This window comes from Drosophila eugracilis, unplaced genomic scaffold (assembly GCF_018153835.1).
Source record: "Drosophila eugracilis isolate 14026-0451.02 unplaced genomic scaffold, ASM1815383v1 contig_1873, whole genome shotgun sequence".
NCBI lineage: Eukaryota > Metazoa > Arthropoda > Insecta > Diptera > Drosophilidae > Drosophila > Drosophila eugracilis.
The window spans coordinates 269558-292579 of record NW_024572725.1 but is presented as its reverse complement, the minus strand read 5'-3'; the positions used below and the strand labels follow the sequence as shown (position 1 = coordinate 292579).

The window sequence follows — 23022 nt, the reverse complement described above, 5'->3', positions numbered from 1 at the left end:
CTTTGCCACCACTCCCTGCCACGTCCATCTCCGAGCAGGCAGCAAGTGGAGTAATTATGGCATTTTCGGAATTCCACTTGCCATCCAACCACCCAACCAACCACCAACCGCCCCACTCACCTGGCTGCCTCAACATATTGTTGCCAACACGAACCTCCTTTGTTGCCTTTGTTTTGCTCTTGTGGAGATCGGGCGGGGTGAAATTAGGGGAGGTGGCGGCAATGGGGCAAAGTAAATTTTTGAAATTATTGGCACGTTAGGTGAATTACTTCGCAGAAGGAATTTTTAATTTTACAATACAAGTCACTCAAAATTTCCATTGATTATCCCGGGGGAAAAGGCCTGTTGAGTTTCCCCAGAAAACGATAAACCAACGCCCCTGGGATGGGCCGACTTGTTTGAGCAATTAAATTGGTAATTGAGTTGCCCGGCCGGAAAGTCAATTAGTCCGTGCCCCCCAGATCAATGACTAGTAATTTAAATTAGCTGCCAACCAAAGGGTTTGAATTTAAGTGCGTCTCCCAATGGGAGAGATCAGAAGTGGTGGGCCTCGCGGGCCAGTTTCGCCCAGATGGTGCCAACGGGATACACGACGATCTTTCGGTTTCCCTTGAAGGTCAGCGACTCGTAGTGGTAGCCATCGATTATTTTTACAGAACTAAAGTTGCATACGAAAGGCAGACTCATCTGATTCAGATCCACGAAGAAGCAGTTCAGCAGGAAGATTAGGGGACTCAACCGGGCCACCAGTTCGTAGGCGGCTCCCAGTTTCTCGTTCCAAATACAGACGGAGGTGAAGGCGAGTGGCTCCTTGGCCTGCAGCTCAATGGCCTCCTTCATGGTTCGAAAGGTGTGGATTGTTATGACCCCCGTAGGACCATCGGCCAGGTAGCGATGGCAAAGATCGTAGACCAGTACAGGAGTAGCATTTGACGGAACTGTCTTGGGATTCCCCACAATGGTCTTAGCCTGCAGTTTCTCCAGTCTTTCCAGTGTCTTAATATAAACAGGATGGCCGGTGATATCAGTACTGAGGGGCTCCAAGCGATCCTTCATTCGATCCACAAATTCCTCCAGGATGGATTCCTGCAAGAAAAGAGTGGCCACCGCATTGCAGGCGAAAGGATCGTGAAGGGACTCAATGAGGTAGTGCATGGCGCAGTTGATATCTCCATCCTCGCAGAGGATCATCAGACGGGGTGAGTTCCATTTATATCTTGTCTCCTCTTCCGGTTCCGCCTCCTCCTCACTCATCGAGCTCGACCGCGAATGGTAAGAGAGCCTCGGTACCTTCCTTGGCTTCTCAGGAGCACTGTCCTTGGACTTTGGCTCTGTCTCTACTTCGAGGACCAAAGGGAGACTCACATCCCTGGGTTTCTTGCAGACCAGATCATAGATGAAGTCATAATCGATCAGAGGAGTCGGCAGCGAAGGGTATTGGTAGATGAATTTCGTAGCCTCCTCAAGGCTAATACTGTTCAATTTCAAAGGAAAATGTTAAGTAACCTAAATTTAGTGGGTTAAACGGAGATACTTACTTTGTGGGTCTTCGACTGTAATTGGGGCTAAAAAGGGATTTAATTTAATTTAAATATTAAATGTGAGAGCAAAATGGTCAACTTACTTGAACATTATACAAAATTCAAATACACGAAACTATAGAAAACTATGTATTTTATGCTAGCAAATTTGACTTATCTCGATAAGCCCCTTCTATGTTTTCTGGATTAAGTTTATTTGATCAAGAACCAGTTTTAAATCCATTGAAGAAACCAGTAACTTATAGCTATCCATACAAATCCTCAAAAAACTTAAAATCTTGATGAAATGGAAACCTTATCCTAGGCAACTCTTACTCCCTAATCAACTGGAAAAGCCCGCCTGCCATGGTATCTTAGTTTCCGATTATGACCACTCCCATGCCCACCAACCTAGTATCGCAGTGATTTATCAAATCACACTCAGCCACACACACAGTTCACACTTGACTTGTGCAGTTGACCGCCCATCGAAGGCCGCCTCCTACGACCTTATTGTGGGCAGAGAGATTTACAGTTGATTTAACCGTTTAAGCATGGCTAATGCATAATAAACGTTTGGCCGCAAACTTTTCAACCACTTCTGTGGGCCATCGTGAGCGAGTGAGTGAGCTCGTTGCGTATGTGGGGCTATTTTCCGGTTTGTTTTCCCCCCTTTTCCAGCCTCCTGTCTGGCCTGTCCAACCTATTTGAGATAGAAATCATGTGCAGTCATTAGATTGTTTTTCGATTGACGTGACATGATAATGAATGATTTTCTTTTTGCTCTCTCCTTTGTTTCCTTCACTTTCTTCACCTCGGCTTTTCCTTTCTTTTCCGCTTCCTTTTCCTTGGGGTCGCAACTTTTTCGTGGCGCCCAACGTGCAATTTGTGCGAAAAGTGGGTGTGCAAAGTGGCGACGTGGCCGTCGAAAGGCGGCAAGCGGCGAGCGGCAGGCGGCAGGTGGCATGTGGCAGGTGGTGGCCACTTTGTTTGCTGATTTGTTTATGGCTGACCATAATGACCGATGAAGTGGCAGCTGGCCGCCTCAAGTGGTTGTTAACCCAAGTTTCGCCGGCGAAATTAACACGAATTGCAATTAAAGTGGGCACGAAAATTCAATTGGAAGCCCCCATGACAGCCCATTTTCGGGCTGTCAAATGCACTCAACCGAAAAATGTTTTGTTGGTAGAAAGCCGGTTCTCATTTAGCAGAAAATCATAACTCTCTAAAGTAAAAAAAAATAAATAGAAAACTTCCTGATGTATTTCAAAATGAAACTATAAAGGCAAGAAGGTAGTTTGAGGTCATGTTTAAAACTTGTGTTGTAAATGATTTTATGATGAGTTACTAATTTACATTCAAGCACTTCCCTTATAAGGTTTCTTCTTGTTAGATATTATTTTCTGAGCTGAGAACAAAATACTCGAAGATGGATTTTAAATGTGTTGGGAAAAGACTTCTAACCTTCTAAGAAATGTTTCAAAGTTTTCAAAATTAAGGCACATTTTCTTCGAGTGCTTGAGCGTATCTTGTCCTAATTGGTTCGGAGCAGATGCAAATGTTTTCGAATCCAACTCCACTAGCAGTCATTTAAAGCGGGGATTGACGTTTGTGGCAGCTCGGACCGACTGCTGTTGACAGGTGTGACAATGCCGGAAAAGTGTCGCCGGCAAGCTGAGGACTTTGAGGACTATTCAACGACTCACAGGTGGGGACAAGTCAAGGTGGGGGAGTTTAGCTTGTTCATTAAGGGACTATTTAAATGAAACGCCTGTTAACTACAGAGAGATATGCGAGAAAAGTATGTGAGATGGTTGTGTAATTAAAATATATAAATGGAATCAAAAGAATCAGTCAAAGAAAGCCGCACACACAAAAAAGAAATTAAATGTACCACGTCTGGCGTATTATAAGGACATTTCCATTTTCTGCGGACACATTGAGGCCTTGACAGGGGGAAATGGCAGTGAACAAGCTCTTGACTCGCAGGACGACTTGTCCCGCCTCCTGCCATCGCCACCACCATCGCCGCCGCCCACGTGCCACTCCTTTTGCATGTCCTCGTCGTGCTCGCCGGCGTCGCCGTCGTCTTCGCATTTCGTCTGGTTCTTGAGCGGCGGCGCTTTGTTTTGGCTTAATTAATACGCGTTTACATGTTGCCGACTTACGCACGCTTCGCATGTTCCAGAGACACACTCGCACTCGCACTCACATAGGCATTCACAGCCAAACTTAAGCCCGCCCCCAGGACTTTGCCGCCCCTTTTGACGCACTGCGGTTGACACGCAAATGCAATTTGTGTGCTAAGGTAATTTCTGTCTCCAGGTTTCGGGGTCGCTCTCTTCCACAATACAAATGACAGGAATAAATATTTAAATAGGAGTCCTTGTTTCGCCTTCTTTTTCCCCGTTGTCCTTACTGCTGTTGTTGTTGTTGTTGTTGTTGCCTCTCTTATGAAACTTTAATTAATGCGTTAGCTACACACAAATTTTAATCAAGCACGTACTTGCGGCCCAGCAGATCATTAATTAGGTGGGGTAATTGCACAGCCAGCCGCTCCACTTCCGCCTTTCGGCTGCGATTCCATTTAAATTTCCATTTAAGGCCGGCCGCAGCCCCTCTTGGGCATTAACATATGCTGCGGGCCAGAATGCGTTGCGATAAAATCAAAATTTTAATTTAATTAAACACGAATTGAATTTGTTGTAATCAATTAGCTCGGTGTTCACTGAGCAACGAATGAGTTTCACGGACAGGTGCATAGATCCTGGCGAAAGATACATTTATAACTTCTTCTAAGTTGGGGGTGAGGGTGTGAGGAATGAGTCGAATTTCCAAGTGAATGACAGCCCGATAACATCTTGGGGATAATTCAGGATTTGGCATTAATTAGTGGAAGTGATTTTAGTGCAAATCCCATTGACTTTGTACTTTTTATGGCGGCACATTAATGATTTTAATTGTGGCCTTTGTTTGCACTCATAATGGCCCGCGGTGTTATTTCTTGTAATTATGTAACAACAAATTGAGTCCTGCATAAGCATTATCGAGAATACTTGTGTGTATGTGTGTATGGAGTGGCATAATTTTAATTACAATGTAAAATAATGACTCCGCGCCATTTTCACATTGTTTGCTTTCACATTAACGAAGCAAATTAATGACAGCCAAGTCCAGATGTCAATTTCCTCGGTCAGGCGGGAATTCTCGGTGAATAATCAAAAATGACGCGCAATAAATTGTTCACGAATTGATGACTTTTTCCTCTGATATATTTTTAAATTTAAAGCACCGCACACGAGCCACTCGAACGTGGCGAAGTGGCTTTCCCAATCAGCTTATGGCCCAAACCAAAGCTAAAGGAAAGCCGATGAAAATTCTAAGGAAACCTTCTGCCCGACTGCTCTGGTGGTCTGATGGTTGAAGGAACATATTTTTGGTGGGAAATTAAAATCTGGATCGGGCAATATTTCATGAATGCAAATTAATGGCTTAAATGCTGCAGAAAAATGGGGAACGGGAACGGGAAGTTGAGCAATGCAAATATTGTTCCTGGATTTATGCAAATTTTTCCCTGTGTACTCACATGGAAATTCGTTGACTGAAGTTGGGAAAGTTCTACTCATATCGTGCACGCCCAGCATAATTCCCTGTTTGAGTGAGGATACGTGGCCCATGGGGCGTATGCGTAATACAATAATAATTATATGCAAAGCAAATTGAAATGCCAAGTACAAATTTTTCAGCCGCCCCTGCCACCCTTCAATCCCTGGCGCCCATTGCTGTTATCTTCTTACAGGTAAATAAGGATAAAGGAATCACGGACCGGGAAAACTCCGACTCATGGCGTGAGTAAGAAGATTTTTCATCAGCCGCTCGCTGTTGACTTTCCGCAGGGCTTCAATATTGCGTGTCTGCCGGGATTCCAGATACAAGATTAACTCGGAAAGTATGTGCGTGCTCTGCGGGTAACCCAAGCCAAACGAACTGAAACGAAATAATCGGGACATGCAATCTGGGGAAATGCATCATTAACGACTAATTAGTGACCGTCCCACATGTTGGCCCAGCGAAATGAGCTGCGAAGCGAAATCAATGCAGAAGGAGCCGTGGCCAAAAGTTGCCTTCACTTTATTTCATAGCGCCGCCAGCTCAGACTTTGCAATCCCGTCTGCAATTCGAAAATTAGCAACAGTTTCCCAGTTCAGTCCATTCGCCCGGTCTGGCTGGGCTTGAACTGGCTTGGCTTTCACCATCCCCCAAATCATTCCGCCATTGAACGAAAGCCATAGGGGCTCTTAATGCATTGCATGTGGATCTTAAGAGCAGCCCAGGGCCATGGAAGTGCTTACGACTGCTTTGGCTGGGGCACGCGGCGTATGCGCAATAAAACGCATCTCAATAGATTATTACGCGACCATAACTCCAAGCCGCACATCGATAACAGGGCGTATTGTCTTTGGGCCCAGAGCTGGTGCACTTCAGTCGGATGTTGACGGTAAACACAACATTTTGCCGCCGCACTTAAGGCACTGTGGAAAATGCATTAAAGAATTCAGTTTTACTTCCATAATGAAAGGGAAAAATCTAAGAAAATATTTGTAATTTGCAAAAAATAAGAGGATTCTTTTAAATATAAGTAGTAAGGCATAGAAGAAAACTTTTCAGCTTCCAGGTTATCTTTAATTCTTATTCCAATAATCTTATAATTTTGTCTTTTTAATGCACTATCCATAAGATTAGAACCCTCTATAATACATTGTAAGAGTACATGGTAATCTTTACTTAGTTTTTAATGCAAAGTAAGCATTACTCAGAAAAAACCCAGGACATTATTCAATTTTCCCTGGAATTATCAGGACTTTTCACCATCACAGTCCATTGTACTTGAGGAAACTTGGGAATGTGCGCTGCGCGCGACTCGCTGTGGTTACCCTGTTCGTTTATTATGCCATTCACAGTTTAATAATGATAATAACGTCAGGATATTAAAGTTTTCCTGCCCGCCGCCAGCCTGAATGTCGAGCGTAGTCGAGGCTGCCCCCGGAACTCCCACCGGTTTTGCAGCCTGTGGCCCGGGCTTTCCCAGTCTCGCCCAGTGCGGCATTAAAACTATAATCAGTTTATGCAATAAAGTAAATTGTGTACGTAATGCGTGCTGATGGTATGTCTTTTATTTATTTATTTTCTTGTGCGCTACTTTTTATTATTACGGCTTAAACTTGCTTAGCGCATTTAACGCCCTTTTCCTTTTCCTCTCCCCATCATCGACGGCCGAATGGCAGCTGGGTCCGCCCCTCCCCCTCCAACCCCCTCATAAACGCGTTCAATATTAATAAAAGTTTGGCCCAAGTTAATTAAATCTGGTTTTTAATGTGCAGCCATGCATGAGCAGCTAAAGCGCGAACGTAATAAATTGACCGTACGCACCATAATGTCCATACATCCGTATCTATAGTCCTGCCCCAGGATGCTGGGGTCGCCGGCAAACTTTCCGTGGGGTTGAGATCGAGGTCGAGGTGCTGAAGGAGAAACTGGAAGTTGGGGTTAGAGTGAGTCATAAAGTTGGCTTTTCTTGACGCTTTTTCGGGATCTGTTTCGGGCGGGCTGGGGTTCCTCCTGTTTTATAGTCCTTCTTTATTCAGCTTTTAGATACGAGATTTGTGGGAACTCACCTTCTCAGAGTGAGCTTTAAGAGCATGAAAACGAAGAAGAAACACAACTCTGTCTGAGAAACATATATTCATTATTAAAGTTGGAGTAACAATAGCTGAGTTCTGGCTATGCGATATAGTATTCCCTCCTAAATACAAATTTCTCGCCACTTGAGTTTGATTAAGTCGACTTTCCGCATTCGTCTTCGCATAATTGAAATAACTAGTTTGCCTAATCCTAATTGAGATTTCCTAAGCCCAGTGTAGTGTAGCACTTTGGCCGCTGTTAATGCCTTCTTTGTGGGCAAATGAGTTGGTATTGTGCGGTAATTGGTAATTTTAATGCTTCACCTGACACAAATTTGCGTTTGATGTTGTTCAACTTGGGGAATCGCCTTAAATGAATGTCTCCCGGCACCTCGGGCCCCTTCCTCACTTCTCTGGGCCTTAATAAAGCACATAAAATGGCATTAGAGTGGCACAAAGTCGCCATTATGAGTTCTTTTGTGGCATTTAGCCGCCTTTGTGTGGCGCGTCAATATTTAATAGCGCCGCGAGCCTCGTTTCAGAGCCTCCATTCTCCATTCTACGAACAGGCATTGTTCCCCAGGCAGGCTGGCTCACGAGGAGCAAGTTTTTTATTAAATAATGCGACGCTTTCATGTCGCGCAAAAATGAGACATTTTTCGGGCTCGTAGTCCCTGCCAATTAAAGTTCAACCGAGCCGTGAGTTTCCATGTTATTTTTCCATTCCATTCCAGTCGAATCGCGTTTCAAGTTTTTAGGAGCCCTTAGTCGCGAAGAGCCAAGGCAAATTGCGAACAATCGAAGCAATCAAGCGAAATCATCGCCACCGGAACGCGTGCTCGGGATTTCAGGGTGGATTAAGGTATTAACATCCCTGCGGGGGCGTGGCACTGCCGACAAGCCAGCCAGCCAGCCAAGCAGCTCCTCTCCAACTTGCCAATTCGATTAGGCTGGGGACTTACTGGAAACTTGGCTTTAATTAAAATGGGACAGAACTATGTGTGCCGGAGATGCCATCGGATTTGTGCGTCAAGTGCCTGCGAAGGCGAAGGAAACTTTATCAAACTTGATGGAGGGAGTGGTGGGCGGGGATGAGTCTACAAATTTCTTGGTAAACAAATTTAATAACATAATTTAAAGCCTCTGTTTTTGGCTCGCAGGGATGCCGAGGCAGAAACAAATGCTACATTTTGTCATTGTGTGCGGTTTTAAGTGAATTACAAGCTGAAATGGCCACAACGAATTCACAGAATGCCGCCAACAACAATGAAAATAACACATAGGATAACACAAACAGGATGACAGTGGGCTTTGGGGCTGCGAAAAGTGGGCGGTTAGGCCAGCAGCCGAAAGGAGGACAAAGCCAGCCGAGCGACAAAATTATGTAAAAAGTCAGGCAACAAAACAGCCGAGCTGCCTGGCCAAAGGAAAAGCGGAAGGTGGCCGGGGATGGAAAGCCCAGGCCCGGGGCCAAACCCCACAAATTGTCTAAGCGGAGACAAAGTGAAAGCGAAAGGAAGGGGAAGGTGATAAGGAAGGGGAAAGGGAATGGGGAGCGGGTCGGTCCAGGGCGGAGGCGAGGGCACATGACCTCTGGAGGCCACAAGGAGGCAAAGTTGAAGGCGGCCCAGACAAGGGAAACCGAAAACTGCAAATGAACATGCGACGACAAAACAAGACGAAGCCCAGGACTCGTACACCGCAAGAAATGGGAGATGCAAGCCATGCTATTACCCATTCTTACTTCCGCCAGATTCCTGAGGTTTCCCTTTTTGAGCAGAAGATGACTGCCACCTTGCAGGATCTTGATTTGAGTTTCTTTAAATTAAAAGCACATTACTTTAAGCTGTCGTCGTGCTATTTGATTTTCCTCGAAATCATGCATCCCAAAAACCAATTAAATATTTATTAAAAATAATTATTTATTGTAATATTTCCTTCGTTGTCTCCTATTTCATGTCAAACTATTCATTTTCCAAACCTGAAAATGAAACCCATTCAAAATTAAATAAGATGACAAGCAATGCCTTGAATTTCCATCCACAAAATTAGGTTGAACGAGAAGCCAACCTGCCAATCCAGCAGGTATTCAGGCCCTGATAAAGCGAGACAAATTCATTAAAAACCTGTTTGTGAAAGCGCTTCGAAAATTGAGCTAAACGATGCGAAATGACGCCAAGTGTCGTGTAAGTTGGCATTAAATTATGAATACCCGTCCTGCGATGGCAGAGGGAATCTGCCAGTCATCCGCACTCAACCTTCGGGTGGAATAGAAGAAAAGCAGAAAAGGTGCAGCTGAGCCGAGCTGAGGGAAATGCCTAAGTCCCCGCTGCTGTCGCCTGTCTGGTTCAAAGAAATTGTTAACAAGCGAAACGAATGACTAAACAGCAGACAAGCCCACCGACTCATAGATAACCGGGACTCGCAGCTCCTTGTACTTGGAGCTCCGCTTTCGTGGGTAGCTTACTTCAATTTTCCGGAGGCCCTGTGCCGTAATTCATTATGTATGCCTAATGTTAACAATTTAGCAGCTATTGGTTTATCTTAATGAAGCCGTCTGCCCCCAGGAGCGACCTAAATACACACACACACACACACCACTGCCCCCTTTTGGCAGTTGGTAGTCTTTAACTTTTATTACACCCTCTCCTCGGTTAATCCGCCGGGGTTATATACATTCCATCGGCGGAAGAGATTTGGCCACCCCTGGAGCACCCTTAACACTCACCATAAAATATTGTCACACTTAACCGCGAAACGGTTGAACCTTTGCGCCCTGCGCCGGGCTTATCCCTTTGTCTTCTGCATTTTTCAACTTGCCTTAAATATTAAAGAGGTCTCATTGCGGTCCTGCCAGTTGAGACTGCCATTCCCCCTCGCAGCCACTCCCCTTATCTATCCGGCGACTCCCTGGCGACCCAAAATGACGACCGCCGAAAGTGTTGACACTCGTGGGAAAATGTTTTAATAATTTGTGTAAAGAGTTGACAGCTGGGACGTCGAAACAAAAAATGAGGCGAATGGCGCACGTGTGAAAAGCTAAACTTTTATTTTCTACAACAAAGTGCCTGTCCCAAACTTATTGGGTTAGGGTGGGAAATGAAGAGCTAAGTGCGGTGAGGCGGGCAGGTGGGGGCTAGTGACGAGGGCTAAACAGCAATGACAACGCGCTCGGTTGCGTCATGAAATATTCAAAAATATATGTGACTAAGCACACACGATGACGAAACCCACATTCAACCCGTAAGGATACATCTGCGTAAATATGCATACACAACACAAATTCCCGTCCACTAAATTGACACAAATTTCGATTGGGATTTGTTTCAGCCCAAAGGCTGGTCAATTGATTTGATTCCACTTCGCAATAAATGAGTGTAGACAAGGTAGTACCTTAAGGTAAACTAAAAAGTTCAACGGATTTAAAGTTAAGAACATAATTTGTAATTTAATAATCTTAAGAGATACAGAAAATCATAGAAAAATATGTGATAAACTTTTCTGAAAATGATATTATATATGTATAATTTTAAAAATATTATTTAAGAGCATAACTTTTGCACAGTCATTGTACCATTTTTGAATACTTCTTTTAACAGAAAGATATAATAACTTGGGTTCTTTTTTGATTAAAGTTTTCATCGAAATGATACACTTATCAGTATTACTGACATACGTCATTAGAAAAGGTCAACGGATAATAAATATTTCATATGCCAATAACAAGTCAGACAAGCTTTTCCCTTCACCTTTAATACAAATCAAGTTCTTGGGTTTTTTGGGGGATTCTGCTAGGCTGGAATTGCACGTGCTCCGTGAGTCGGTTGACACATGTCCTCCAGCTGAGGTCAAGGACAAACGTAGTTATTTTGATGGACTGTAATTCCCTCTCCAAAAGGGCCTGCGTGTGCCGAGATTTACCCTTGCCGCCCCAATTTCGTTGACGAACCATTTACATGATTGAACTTTTTCGCCCACCCACCCACAAATATAGTAGGCATAGCCTTGAAGTGCCAGGTTGCCAGGTTGATTTGCATGTAAATATCCTGTTGCTCTCACATGTGGCAATTACACCAGACACCAGAGGTTTGACGGACAGCTATTCAAATTTCTCCGAAACACAAGAAGAGTATATCGCAAAGTAACTTGATTCTGGTAATTGGAATATCCAGGGAATCGACTGATTAGATGTGGGCTAAGGCCATGAAATGGGCTTGGGCTTGAAATTAAATTCGACATTAGACGGCAGCTCAAACTCAAACTAAATCAGCAAAATTTGCTCGAGTTTCAGGTGACGGAAGCAAAACTGTTGGTTCTCATGGATGCCAAGCAAGCATATAAATAAACAAGCTTCGAACTGAACTGCTAGCGAAAGAGAGACGTTTGCTGTTTAGAAATTTATTAGCAAACAAAAGATTTATTAATGCGAAAATTTGCTGCGTCGGCACACAATGTCGTTGCTATTGGCTTAACGAGCCATTGCAAATGCCACTGCCATTGTTGTTGCCGCAGTTGACTTGATCTCTATTTGCCCTGCCAGGGTAAACAGGCAAACAGAGCTTAGTTGCATCTGGGCAAACATGGCTCGGATACTTGCCACACCGCATCACCTATTCCTATACCGTACAGGTTGAGCACACAAATGAGCAAAGTAATGTGCAGGCGGGCGTACATTTTGCCAGCTAAAAACTGGCATTAAATTTAATGCAGCCGCCAAGTGCAAATGCACTTGCATTGATTAGTTTACCCAATTTGGGCCGGAATGCAAACTGGGTGCCACGGGCGGGCATCGAGTTTTGGCCGCTGAAGCGATTAGCTTTTGCCCACACTTCGCTAAGTGGCTTGTGCCAGTGTGTGTTAATTGCGTTTGGGCCTCGGTGTCCATGAGTGGGCACAAAACAGGCCGGGATCGACTTTAAAACTCTGGGGACACTCAAAGGCCAGTCGGCCCACGCGGCGTATGGGCAATAAATTTAATTTTTACCAAGTCGGCTGTAATAACTCTTGGCTCCGACTGTTTGCTTAAGTTTCTCCCAGATTGGCATATGAATAAATGAGGCGGATATTTTTCCAACTTATGTACGAGTTCATATCCCGAAAGTTTCTTCCTTCTTCCTACCTGGGATGATTAAGTACGTGCAATTTATTAACAGATCAAAGTTTATGGCAGTCGTGTGTGTGTGTGTGAGAACTGATTTATGGATAGCCATCTTAGATCCCACGAGCCAAGACCTTTGGTTTAGGGTGAAAGAAATTGTTGGGGAAATTCTTGAACTTTTCGCTTTTCCATATTTATAATTTTGCTTACTCCCGCTGATCGTTAAGCACATTTCGGGGAACGTCCAAAGTTTCAATTGAAGATTAAGCCAGAAACTGGCTTTGCCACTTTTCCTGATTAACTTTCCAGTGACAAGATGCCAAACTCTCGGCTGACGTAATCGTTGGGACCTCCCTGGCTGTTTCACTCCTCTCCAAATCGGAAGTTTTTCGGAAAAGGCAGCCGGTCAATCGCTGTTTAAAGCGGGGAAAAGTGCTTCGAAAAACAACTTTGAACTGCGATGTAGAGCAAACACTGCAGCAACAAAAATAACGACACCAGCAACTGGCCGCCCTCAAAAAATGTATATAAACCTGTGATTTTTATAGTCGACTTTATTTTCCGCCTTCCGTGCCCCGGTCTATATAGCCTTTCCTCCATTTGGGTGGCCTCTGGGTGGCATGGGGATCTCAAGGCGCTGTAGAAGGCAGCATTTGCTTTTATAGACTTTTCGCTGCCCGTCGTAATAGTTTCCGTTTCTACCCGTGTCGGTTGTATGTGCTTGAGTGACCCTTCAGATATTATTTTGGCTGCAAAACAAAGCAGAAATGACTTCCAGTGGTCGAAAATGCTGCTAGTGGGTGTGTGTAAAAAACACATAAAAAGTCCTTTCTTAGCTTTTCCCCAGCTTACCAGGTTCTGCGGTTAGCTGGACTTCTACTCTGCCTTTAATCAATACTTAAGTTATGGCAGCGGAAAAGCAAAGATAGCCATCGAAGATTTATTACTAATGAAGTTTTATGAACAAACCTTGAAACTAAAGTTATGGCCTTAAAAAAGTTAGGTTATCCACCGAAGTCAAGATGCAAAGAAATTAAGTCGGATTGATAGAATCTCTTAAGTTTAGTAGACAAATTTCTAATAAAAGTTGTTAAAAACTTTAACATTTAATAAAGAACTTGGAGTTCTTTTACAATGAATAAAGTGCATCATTGTACAGTTTGCTTTCAATGCCTACTTTGTTTTCCCTGCGAAGTGAAAATCTTCTGCACCGGTTACAAGTCACACAATAAATAGAGCCTACACTTAAGGGCAACATCTTGGGCTCCTGGCTGAATTCCAGCCTTGTTTTTCGTCTGACAATGGCCAACGAAATTTCGAGTTCCCGAAGTGGAGCGTAAAGCAACCAGGCAAGCACTCATTAAGAATGTGGGAAAGTGTTTGCCCAGCTTAAGCTTTTAAAAGCAACAGCAGAGCGGCGAAGTGGAGCTCTACTCAGACTCGATGACAGGACGACAGACAGCCGGGAAAACACACATATAGAAACTATTTTGACTAGACTACATCAGTGGGGCCGGGGGCCTGGACAGTGGCGTACATGTGTGTATGGCTGTGCGCAGAATGTGTTTTTATAGATGTAAGGATAAACATCTCGGCAAATGAAAGGGGATGCCGCCTGCTGGGGGCCACAGACATTAATTCAGCAGCCGGGGGTGGAAAGTTTCAGCACGCCAAAATTCTCCACCCACCATCCCAAACACACGCTAGGCAATAACATAAAAATTTGCTGCTGTAAATCTGCTCGCAACTAGGAGGAGGCACACTTTAATGCGAACTTTGCCCAATCACCTCTTGTTTCAGCACCCACCCGGCGTATACGTAATCTGTTGTGTAATGTCTTTAGTTGTGACAAGTTCGTTGGGTAAAGGGCCAAAACCAGAGCTGCTATGGCAAAACTGATTCTGAGAGAGTGCGAAAAAAGTGCCAGCAAGAAAGGGACAGAACCGGAGACAGGGACAAGGGCAGAGAGAGAGAGAGAGCGAGCAAGTTGAAGTTTTGAAACAACATTTAGATAAATTTCCCCCGGGACTCCGAAATGGATGGCGCAGCGAAAAGAATGATGTAGTATGTAGTATGCTGGCTTACTGGCTGGATAGCAAATTTAGTTTCCATAGCTAGTTAGCCGCTGAAGCGACTTTGAATACCGCCCGAACTTAAATTGGATTGCAGCAATTACAATAATTGAAAACTTGAGTCGATCAATGGGCTAATGAGTTGACAAACTGCCAGCTAAATAAAGTTTCAAATGCCATTTAATTTCAATTACTACACCACACCCTCGTCACTTTCGCTGACTTGCAGGGCAGATGTGGAGTATTGGACTCCATTCGTTTGGAATAAGTGAGTGCTGCTCAATTTGGCCGCTCAACTATGTACTTCGTGGTTTCGTCATTAAGCCATTAAAGGGTTGACTCCACGCAAGGGGAGGTGTTTTAATAGCATTTCGTTTAGTCAACACAGCCAGCTCAAGGGGAAACGGAAAACCCTCGACCGAAATTGAGCAACATTTGTGGGCAAGTTTACCCACTCGCAAAGTTTAACCGAAATGTCAAGTCATTAATATTCACACGCCGGCTGGAAAAGAGCCAAAAGAGTTTCAACAACAATTCTCGATTCAGACGAATAATATTTAATTAGAGAATTGTTTAGACAAACTTTTTAATTACGGGGCCCGCAGCAACGACCACCCGCATAAATCTTGCAGCCAGAGGGTTTAACCGAAAAAATATTACGAACGCACCACTCGACCTTTGGAAAGCCTTTAAAGTCGGCTGCCGAGATGAAAAGCCCCTATTTTCTGTCACTCCCCCCTTTGTTACCCTTCTCTCCCCTGAGTAGCCGTCACTTGCATAAATTTCACTTGCGCCGGCAACGTTAAAGTCAACATTCTGGTGCCAGTGGCCTACATTTGGCGAAGGGTTTTGGCAGAGCGAGGGGGGACTGGAGTGTACTTTCAGCATTACTGCCTCCGCCTTTCACTTTCGGTGACATTTTGCAGCGTTGCATGCATCACATGTGCATGTGTATCAGTGTGTGTGTGTGTGTGTGTGTATGTGTATGTGAGGAGTGCGAGTGAGTGTGCGTGCTTATGCAGATGAGTTGCCAGTAACGTGTGGAAAATTATGAAGATAAATTTGTGTTTGTCTTTTTCTGTTTTTTGCGAGCGCCCCAAAGAGCGTCAGTCGTGTGCCACTTTGGCGGCACCAGCTGCTGCCGACACGAAAAATTCTATGAAAAATTACCCAAGTAAATCCAAGAGAGGTATAGGCGATAGTTTCTAGCAGCGTAGAGTTCTTAAAGCGAACGGAAGTTGCAGAGAACGAATGAAATTGAGTGGACTTAAATGAGTTCTGTTTGTCATCAAGTAAGCCTTAGAAAAGTTGTGGAAACCGTATATGTTGAAGTAATGAGGCCGTTATTAGGAAAAGTATACTTTGCAAAAAACTATATTAAGTTTCTTTATATTCTCCCCAATGCCTGAAATTACTTTCTTTGATACTTTCTTTGATAACTAAATACAGTCCGTTTGACGTAAGGGTCATAAACTGTCAGTTTTCAGTTTTGGACAAAGTGCCGAAAACGGCTTTAATATTATATCCTCGCCGTGGCATAAAAAGGAATTTGCTTTTAATTAAACTCCATTCTTAATTGTGTTTGCATAATTTTAAATCAAAATATATTATTTACAATAACAGCTATAATTGTGCCTGTAAAATGATAGAATGATTTTCATGCCTCCAATCCAAATGCTAATATTTATCTTTGTGCGAAAGTCCAGCTAATTTAAATGAAATTTCCCAGTAGATGAGGAGTTGTGTTCCGGCAGGGAGGGGCTAAATTAATTGACAACTGTTTGAGATGCTCGAGAGGAGTAATTTGGCGCATTGAATACAAATTGCGGAGCCATGTGGCCGGAGGCCAATTCCAGGCAAAATAAGCCGGCAAATGGCGAAACTTGAGATAATTAATTGAGCGCTAAACTAAACACGAATTCCGAACCGAGCTGGCCAAAAGCAATTATCTACAATAACAATACTAGCCACATGCACACATATCCGTGTGTGAGTGTTTGTGTTTGTTAGCCCTGTGGCCCCTGCAGGGCCCTGCAAACACACACACACACGCCACACACATCCTGCACAAAGGACCTACAGTAAATCACTTGGCATTTAGCAGTCTAAAATAAATCGATTCTCTATTAACGGAACATTAAAAACCCCGATTGCCTTTTGTTTCATTTCAGATAAATGCGCTAAACAAACGGAAACGGAAAACGACCAAAATCCAATCAGAATCAAAGGGCCACTGGGATACTTAGACCCGGAGACAGATGTTGCTGTGCTCCCAGGATCGGCAAAACAGTGAACATGGCCCAGAGCCAATGGTTATTGATGGTCCAAAGAGAGCAAATCACTGTTGAAGCACCGAAGCACTAAAGCCGTAAAGAACCGAGTCGGAAAGAAATATTAAACAAATTATGGACAGCAACGCGATTCTCGGGCAATAAAGTTGGCCATAAAACACACAGTTGATACCGTGCCGAACAATAAAAGACGAAAAACTATTATTTGACAAACTGTCAGCGGAGTCACTCGAAAGTAAAATTGTGAACGTTTGCATAAAGTCGCGGGGTAGCTTTTTTTCCCAAGGAAAATCTCGAACGTTGGCACACGTTGCGTATACGCCGCGTTGGCAGTTCAGCAGTTCCGCAGTTTTCCAGGAGGTGTTAAATGCGTTTGCAAATCGCTGCTGGAGCAGTAGCTCCCGCGACCACAGTTCCCCGCAGATCCTCCACTGGAAAGTGCCAGTGAAAGTGCCGAGCTCTGCACTATTTCCGCGCAACTGAACACTAACGCTCTCGCTCCCTCGCGGGAGGGGATGCGCTCCTGGAAAAGTCGCAGTCGATCCGAAATGCAAACTCTCGAAACGAGAACGCGGCCCCTACAGGGCGCCCAGCTAGCCCAGCTCCTCCTCGGTAGCATCCTCTGTCTCACAATCGGTAAGTGCCCATTATGTTTAGCCCCAGAACCTTGCGTCATCTCGCGACATTCAAACGAATCGAGGCATAATCAATTAGTGTTTCGATGGCCCAATATCCTTGACAATTTCCATGGCTCCTTGCGCAATGTCAAAGGCGTGTCCTCAAAAACAGTGACAGGTGCACTGAAAGAAAGCATATAAAGTAAATTCCAAACTACCTTTCATATTACAATCTGTTTTAGACTTGCTATTGCCAATAAACGTTAGTTAGGTTATAAAAGTATACATCACAAGTACTTTAAAAGTAACCAAGTAAGAAAGTCATCCTTATTCTATCACATCAAATCTATTTATTTACATTTATATAATTATTAACTTCAGTTATTATTGACTAAAGAAAAGTAGTTAAAATCTTATGTTATGCAGTAAGTAAATTGATAACAAAGCTTGTAACATTTCCTCTCAGTGACCCAACAAGGCGAAGGAGTGGCCTGTGTGCGGCGGAGAGCTGTTTGACATTTGCTTTTCAGCCGGAGGCAGCTCAATTGCAGTTGCATGCATTAAAAATGAATGAGTGCCTGGCTGAAACAGATGTTCCCCAGTTGCGTTCTTCACCTTCCAGCCACCTCGTCCAATTTTCGAATTTACAATCGCTGGCGCTGTTGCCATTGCCGTTGTTTTCTGGCTCTCCAGTTGCCAGCGACAACAATTATGATCCTGGTCGGGTGTGGCTGTGTGTGTACGTGTTAATTGCTCTGGAGGAGCAGTAAAAAGTGTAAAAAGATGGTTGAGGTTGGGAGAAAAAATGGAATAAAGGGGGTAATTTCAATGAACTGCATAAAGTGGTTTTGTTAACACGCCGACAACAGTGGATTCAGTCCACTCGCACCCCATCAACCTTTAATTTGTTTCAATTGTCGGTTCTTTTTTGCCCACTCAATGTCAAAACAATTCAACTCACTTAGCTGGGTTTTACCTTAGTGGAAAAGCTATGGACTCCTATTAAGTTGGAGCGTCAGTCTATGTGACATGGCTCTTGCGTTTGACATTCACCGATTTACCATGCAACATATTTTAATGAAAGACAATCGAGAGTCTGGCCAAAAAAATATACACGATTTATGCTGGTGATGATTTTTTTCATAGAAATTGAATTCTCTGCTGATTGGTTTTTACGGCAAAAGGAGTATTTTATTTTCTAACCGAGTCAATTTTATTCAGCTTCAGTTAGAGAGTTTGGAATCAATTAGTAAGACCAGCTGATTGGCCTTATTGGTTGCGTTTAAAATTTATTGCATTTATTTTCATTTTCATTTATCGACAGAACTTTTGGTTATTTCTGTGCAAAAAGCAATCGCTAAAACGACCACAGATTGCCTTTTTATTCATAAATAAACCATTTTTGATTTAGTGGCCTCTTTGTTTTGCAATCTTCATCGGTTTTACCAGTTTAAACTCAATTTATAGTAGATATTATATTCGGCATTTTCCCAAAGTAAGTTACCCGAAGATTATTCAAAATAATTGCTATTTTTCAATGATTTAGTATAGATTCTCTAAAGGTTACAAGGATTAAAACCCACAAAAATGCATAAACTTCAAGAGTAAAAATCAATTGATAAAGACAGGCTAAGCTTACAAATTGGATATGCTTTTTTTTCTTTACCTAACCCACTTTCTCGCCGCTTTCCGTAGCCGGAAAAGTCGTGCAATTGAATTTTCGCATGATTTCGCCTCATTGCTGTCATAAGAAGCTATTAGCGTACTTATTGCCGTCGCCCAAAGCCTCAAAACACACAAATGGGCCATAGACCGCGAATGCCCGGAAACGGTTGGAAAACGAGCAGCAGCGGGAAACTGGGGGAAAGGCCAACATGAAAAAGCATAATTCACTGGTGCTGCAAAATGTTGAATTGTAAATGATCAGGCAACGGTGCAGGCAGTGGAAAGTGGAAAAAAAGTTGGAAAAACGACTGAAGGAGGTGCGGAAGAACTGGGATTGGGTAGGGAGGTTGGCTAGTGAAGCCATTAACGTTCTGCGGGAATTCCATGTACAAGTTTGCCAACTATACAAATATTAGAATTTCTTCTGCACAAAAACATACACAGCTGCATCTGCAGTTGCCTGCAGGTATGCTATAATATTTTCAACATTCTTAAACTTTATTGAATTTTCCGGTCTCTGGATGGAGAGATGTGGCTGTTCATCATCCACCCGCCCATCCACTGGCCAACTTTGAGTGTAAGATTGATTTATTTTCCATTTGCTGTGCTTTGCTTTCTGCTTCTCCACATTTTTCATAACTTTTTCTGTACTTCCCACAGTCGCCGGCAGTAAATTTATTTAAGTTGTAAATTGTGTTGGAAATTTGTAAGCATTTAAAAATGATTTGCAGCTGTCCGCTCTCGCTTTGCCTCGATTTGCCTTAAAGTGAAATAAATCCATGGCCACAACATAAGTACTATCAAGGCCTTGGCATAATGTGCAGCTGCCAAGAATTGCGTTGCGTATACGCAGCGTTGGATCTGTGCATATATAAATTATGGCAATAAAAATAAAATCAACAGTGCTGCGCCTTCAGTTCTGGTTTTGGTTTCATTTTCGTTTCGGCTTAGTTGCTCGCTCTTTTCGGGCAACTTTTCACTTTCCTTTCAGCTTTTCTTGGAAACTGAAACTGAAGCCGAACCGAACTGAAGCTGAAACTGAAACTGGAGCCGGGGACATTATTTCTCTGCTTTCATTTCCGTCTGTTTTGTCTGCTTGGTTTTATTGCAGTTCTCGCAACTTGGTTTCTTTGCCACTTTTTCCACTTTTTTCCCTGGCCCAGCAAATAAATATCACAAAAATTCGCTTCCAGTTCCGTCGGGCATTTTCATGAATTTTCCTCTCGCATAGAAAAGAATTTTCCCTCGATTTTCTTTTGCTCTCCTTGTGTTTTTTCGTTGCCTGCTGCTTGCTACTTTGCCAGCTTTTTGTTTCGGGTTTATCCGCGGCGTATTTTCCCACGACTGTTGCGAAACAAAACAATGAAATGAAAAATTATGGCCAACGCCCCCCTCTCTCACCCCATCCGGAGTGTGTGTAAATGTGTTTTTGCCATCAATTTTTATTGCAAGCTGAGTGTATCAATAAATTAAACATAAAATTTTCAACCGACAGAAGGCGAGAAGTGCAGCAGCCACGCCCACCTTCTCCCTGCCGACATAAACTGAGCATCTTGTTGAGCCATTGAATTGATTTTGTGGCCATAAAATGCTTTCGGATTTGGCCAATTGGCATTGAAGTTGTTTCTCAATTTGCCATCTGACTACCCCGCCCCGATTCCCCCGCAACGTCTGACTTTTCCTTTGAGCATTTTGATGGATGGCCAGGCAATTTATATTTAATATGCTTACCAGCCAGCCAAATCATTGCCAAGTGCTCTACTTGGCCATAAATGGCCGAAAGCTAATTGTCGGTTCCAAGGACTCAGGCCTTCCAGATTTCCCCCGGAAAGCTTATTCAAATAGTTGCTTGGCATCCTAGCAGAAGCATTAATCTTTCGGCTCACATGCGCCTTGGCAGCAAAAAAACAAGACCCAAAATCAATATATTCTATATCAATATTAATGGACCCCAATGTTCGCCCACACACCCACAGACCAACACACACCTTGCAAAGACAGGGATAAAAAAGTGTTGACAGCTGCTTTTATTCACCTGTCAGACACACAAGCCGCGCTAAACCGTTGATAAGCAGCCGGCCAACAGCGTGTCATACTCGTGCATACATGTGGCCCAAAAGCCCTCCCCCTTGAAAACCCCTGGTCCAGCTTTCTTCCCTTGTCCATCCAAGAAGACCGGGGCAATAAAAATCCATCAGCATCATTTATCAATAGGGGGTTGTTTCTTGTTCTTTTTTTCGAAGGAGAAGGAGAAGGAGGGTGGGTGTGAGGCCAGTCCAGTGTGTCTAAAGAAATATGGAAATATCAAGTAGTCATGTAGGAGAGCCGAAGGAAAATGTGTCATCTGTCGAAAGAAACTTTGCCGGGCCCAATGCTGGAGTCCAGTGATTGTCGTCCTGGACCTGGTTGTCACAGAGCATAAATGTCAGAAAGTTGGGAGTTGATAAATGACATCGAGTGCCACTCGCCAATGTATTAATTTGAACCGAAAAAGACCAGAGATCAGCAGGAAAGAACAAACAAGTGAAACCTGAACAGAAAACCTCATAACTGCCGAAACATGGAACTTACATCGTAATATGAAAATGTGGCATGTTCAATATAAGACAAGTTTGAATCTTTCAGAATGATAATCAAGATAATCAATAGAATCATTAACTTTCATTCCAAATTCTGTATTTCTGATCACCATTCACCATTTAATTAAAAGACATCCCGGAAGTGGGCTTCCCTCTAAATTGTTGCAAAACATTTTAATTAGTTTTTATCTGCCTCGATTGGTGGCGCTGTCATCTGACGGATCTTTAGCATAAAGTGCAAATGTAATTCAATTTCGATTTCCCCGACGTGCAGCTGCAGCTGACAGTTCAATTCCCGATACTTGTCTGGTTTTTTATTTGTTTTCTGTTTTCGGGGGGTGCAAGAGTCTCTGAAAGTTATTTGCTGTCGCTTGGCTCTTGTTTGCTGGTTGCTCACTGGAGGCCCGCCTTTTGCAAGGCAAATGAGCACCGTCCCAAATGCCACGCCCCAAAAACGAGCCACCGCCCCACCCTGACTACCCCTTATCCCCTTATCCACCCAGCAGACTACGAGTGCAGGCTCTCAAACAATATCTGATAAGCTGCATCATACATTTGCATACTTCCGGCAATTTGTTTTTGTGCGAGCCAAACGAATCGAGACAAATGCAATAAGCGCACACCAACACAACGGCTATAGAAAATGCGACACAAAAAATGAAAGCTGCTAGAAGTTTTCCCAACCGACGAAACGAATATACCCTTTAAAAATATCCAGTAGTCAAGGAGAAGTCATAAACATTAGTCGGACAAAATTGTGCATCTCGAAAGAGATTGATCCAGATTTATCAATATTTACTTTCATATTCTTCCTTTTGATATTTGAAAATTCTGGATTATCCAGTCTCAAACAGGGAATTCAAAACACAAACAACTCGGGAAAAAAGATAAAGCCGAAAGAGTTCACTGGCGCATACTGCCCGATTCGGATTCTGATTCAGAGGCGGAGTCGGAGGCTGTACGCATGGTGCATACAAATTACGCCCCAGATCTGTTCTACGCCCCTGGATACTCCCCTAAAACCCGCCACTGGAAAGCTCATAGGCCCTCCCCACGAATTGGTTTATTTAGGTGCCTCGCCTGTGACTCGCTGCAAGTTGTTTGCCATTTGCTGTGAGCTGTGTGCGTCTTTTGCCAGGCAAAAATATTGTTAGCCATAAATTTTTGGCAACACAGCGGAACAGAGGAGAGCACAAAGAGCTGCAAAAAAGTGCATCCAACATCGAGCAGGAAGCGCTGCATTTGTAGTCACAAATTCCGGGGCATTTGTTTAGAAACTTGGTCCGTAGTCCGCAGTCCGCAGTCCGCAGTCCGCAGTCCGCGACTGAAACACGCCATGTAATGTCAACTTGATTCGGGTCCAAACAAGAGCTTCCACTTGAGCAAGTTTGCAGCTCAGCGGAGCGAATTCAACAGCAGATAGATGTGTCGGGGATCCGCTTTTGTAAATATGGGAATTTGTGTACATAAATTGGCGACATCGTTCAGGGGATCAGGGT

The 23022-nt window shown here is 43.6% G+C and overlaps 2 protein-coding genes across 2 annotated transcripts in view; one reads left to right on the top strand and one right to left on the bottom strand.

The window, feature by feature from the left end:
• The window catches only part of LOC108116140 (hemicentin-2), a 66854-nt gene that overhangs the window by 11840 nt on the left and 31992 nt on the right, over positions 1-23022 (top strand). Inside the window, exon 2 of the mRNA XM_017227870.2 lies at positions 16543-17298. Within this exon, the coding sequence (XP_017083359.1) occupies positions 17178-17298 (121 nt within the window). The 5' untranslated portion in view covers positions 16543-17177. The remainder of the gene's footprint in view (positions 1-16542; positions 17299-23022) is intronic.
• On the bottom strand, positions 257-1703 carry LOC108116142. The gene is made up of 3 exons (XM_017227871.2): positions 1625-1703; positions 1539-1565; positions 257-1474 (listed from the first exon to the last, which is right to left on the bottom strand). Exons 1-3 carry the CDS (start codon positions 1630-1632, stop codon positions 535-537), a joined length of 975 nt encoding a protein of 324 aa, XP_017083360.1. The 5' UTR covers positions 1633-1703; the 3' UTR covers positions 257-534.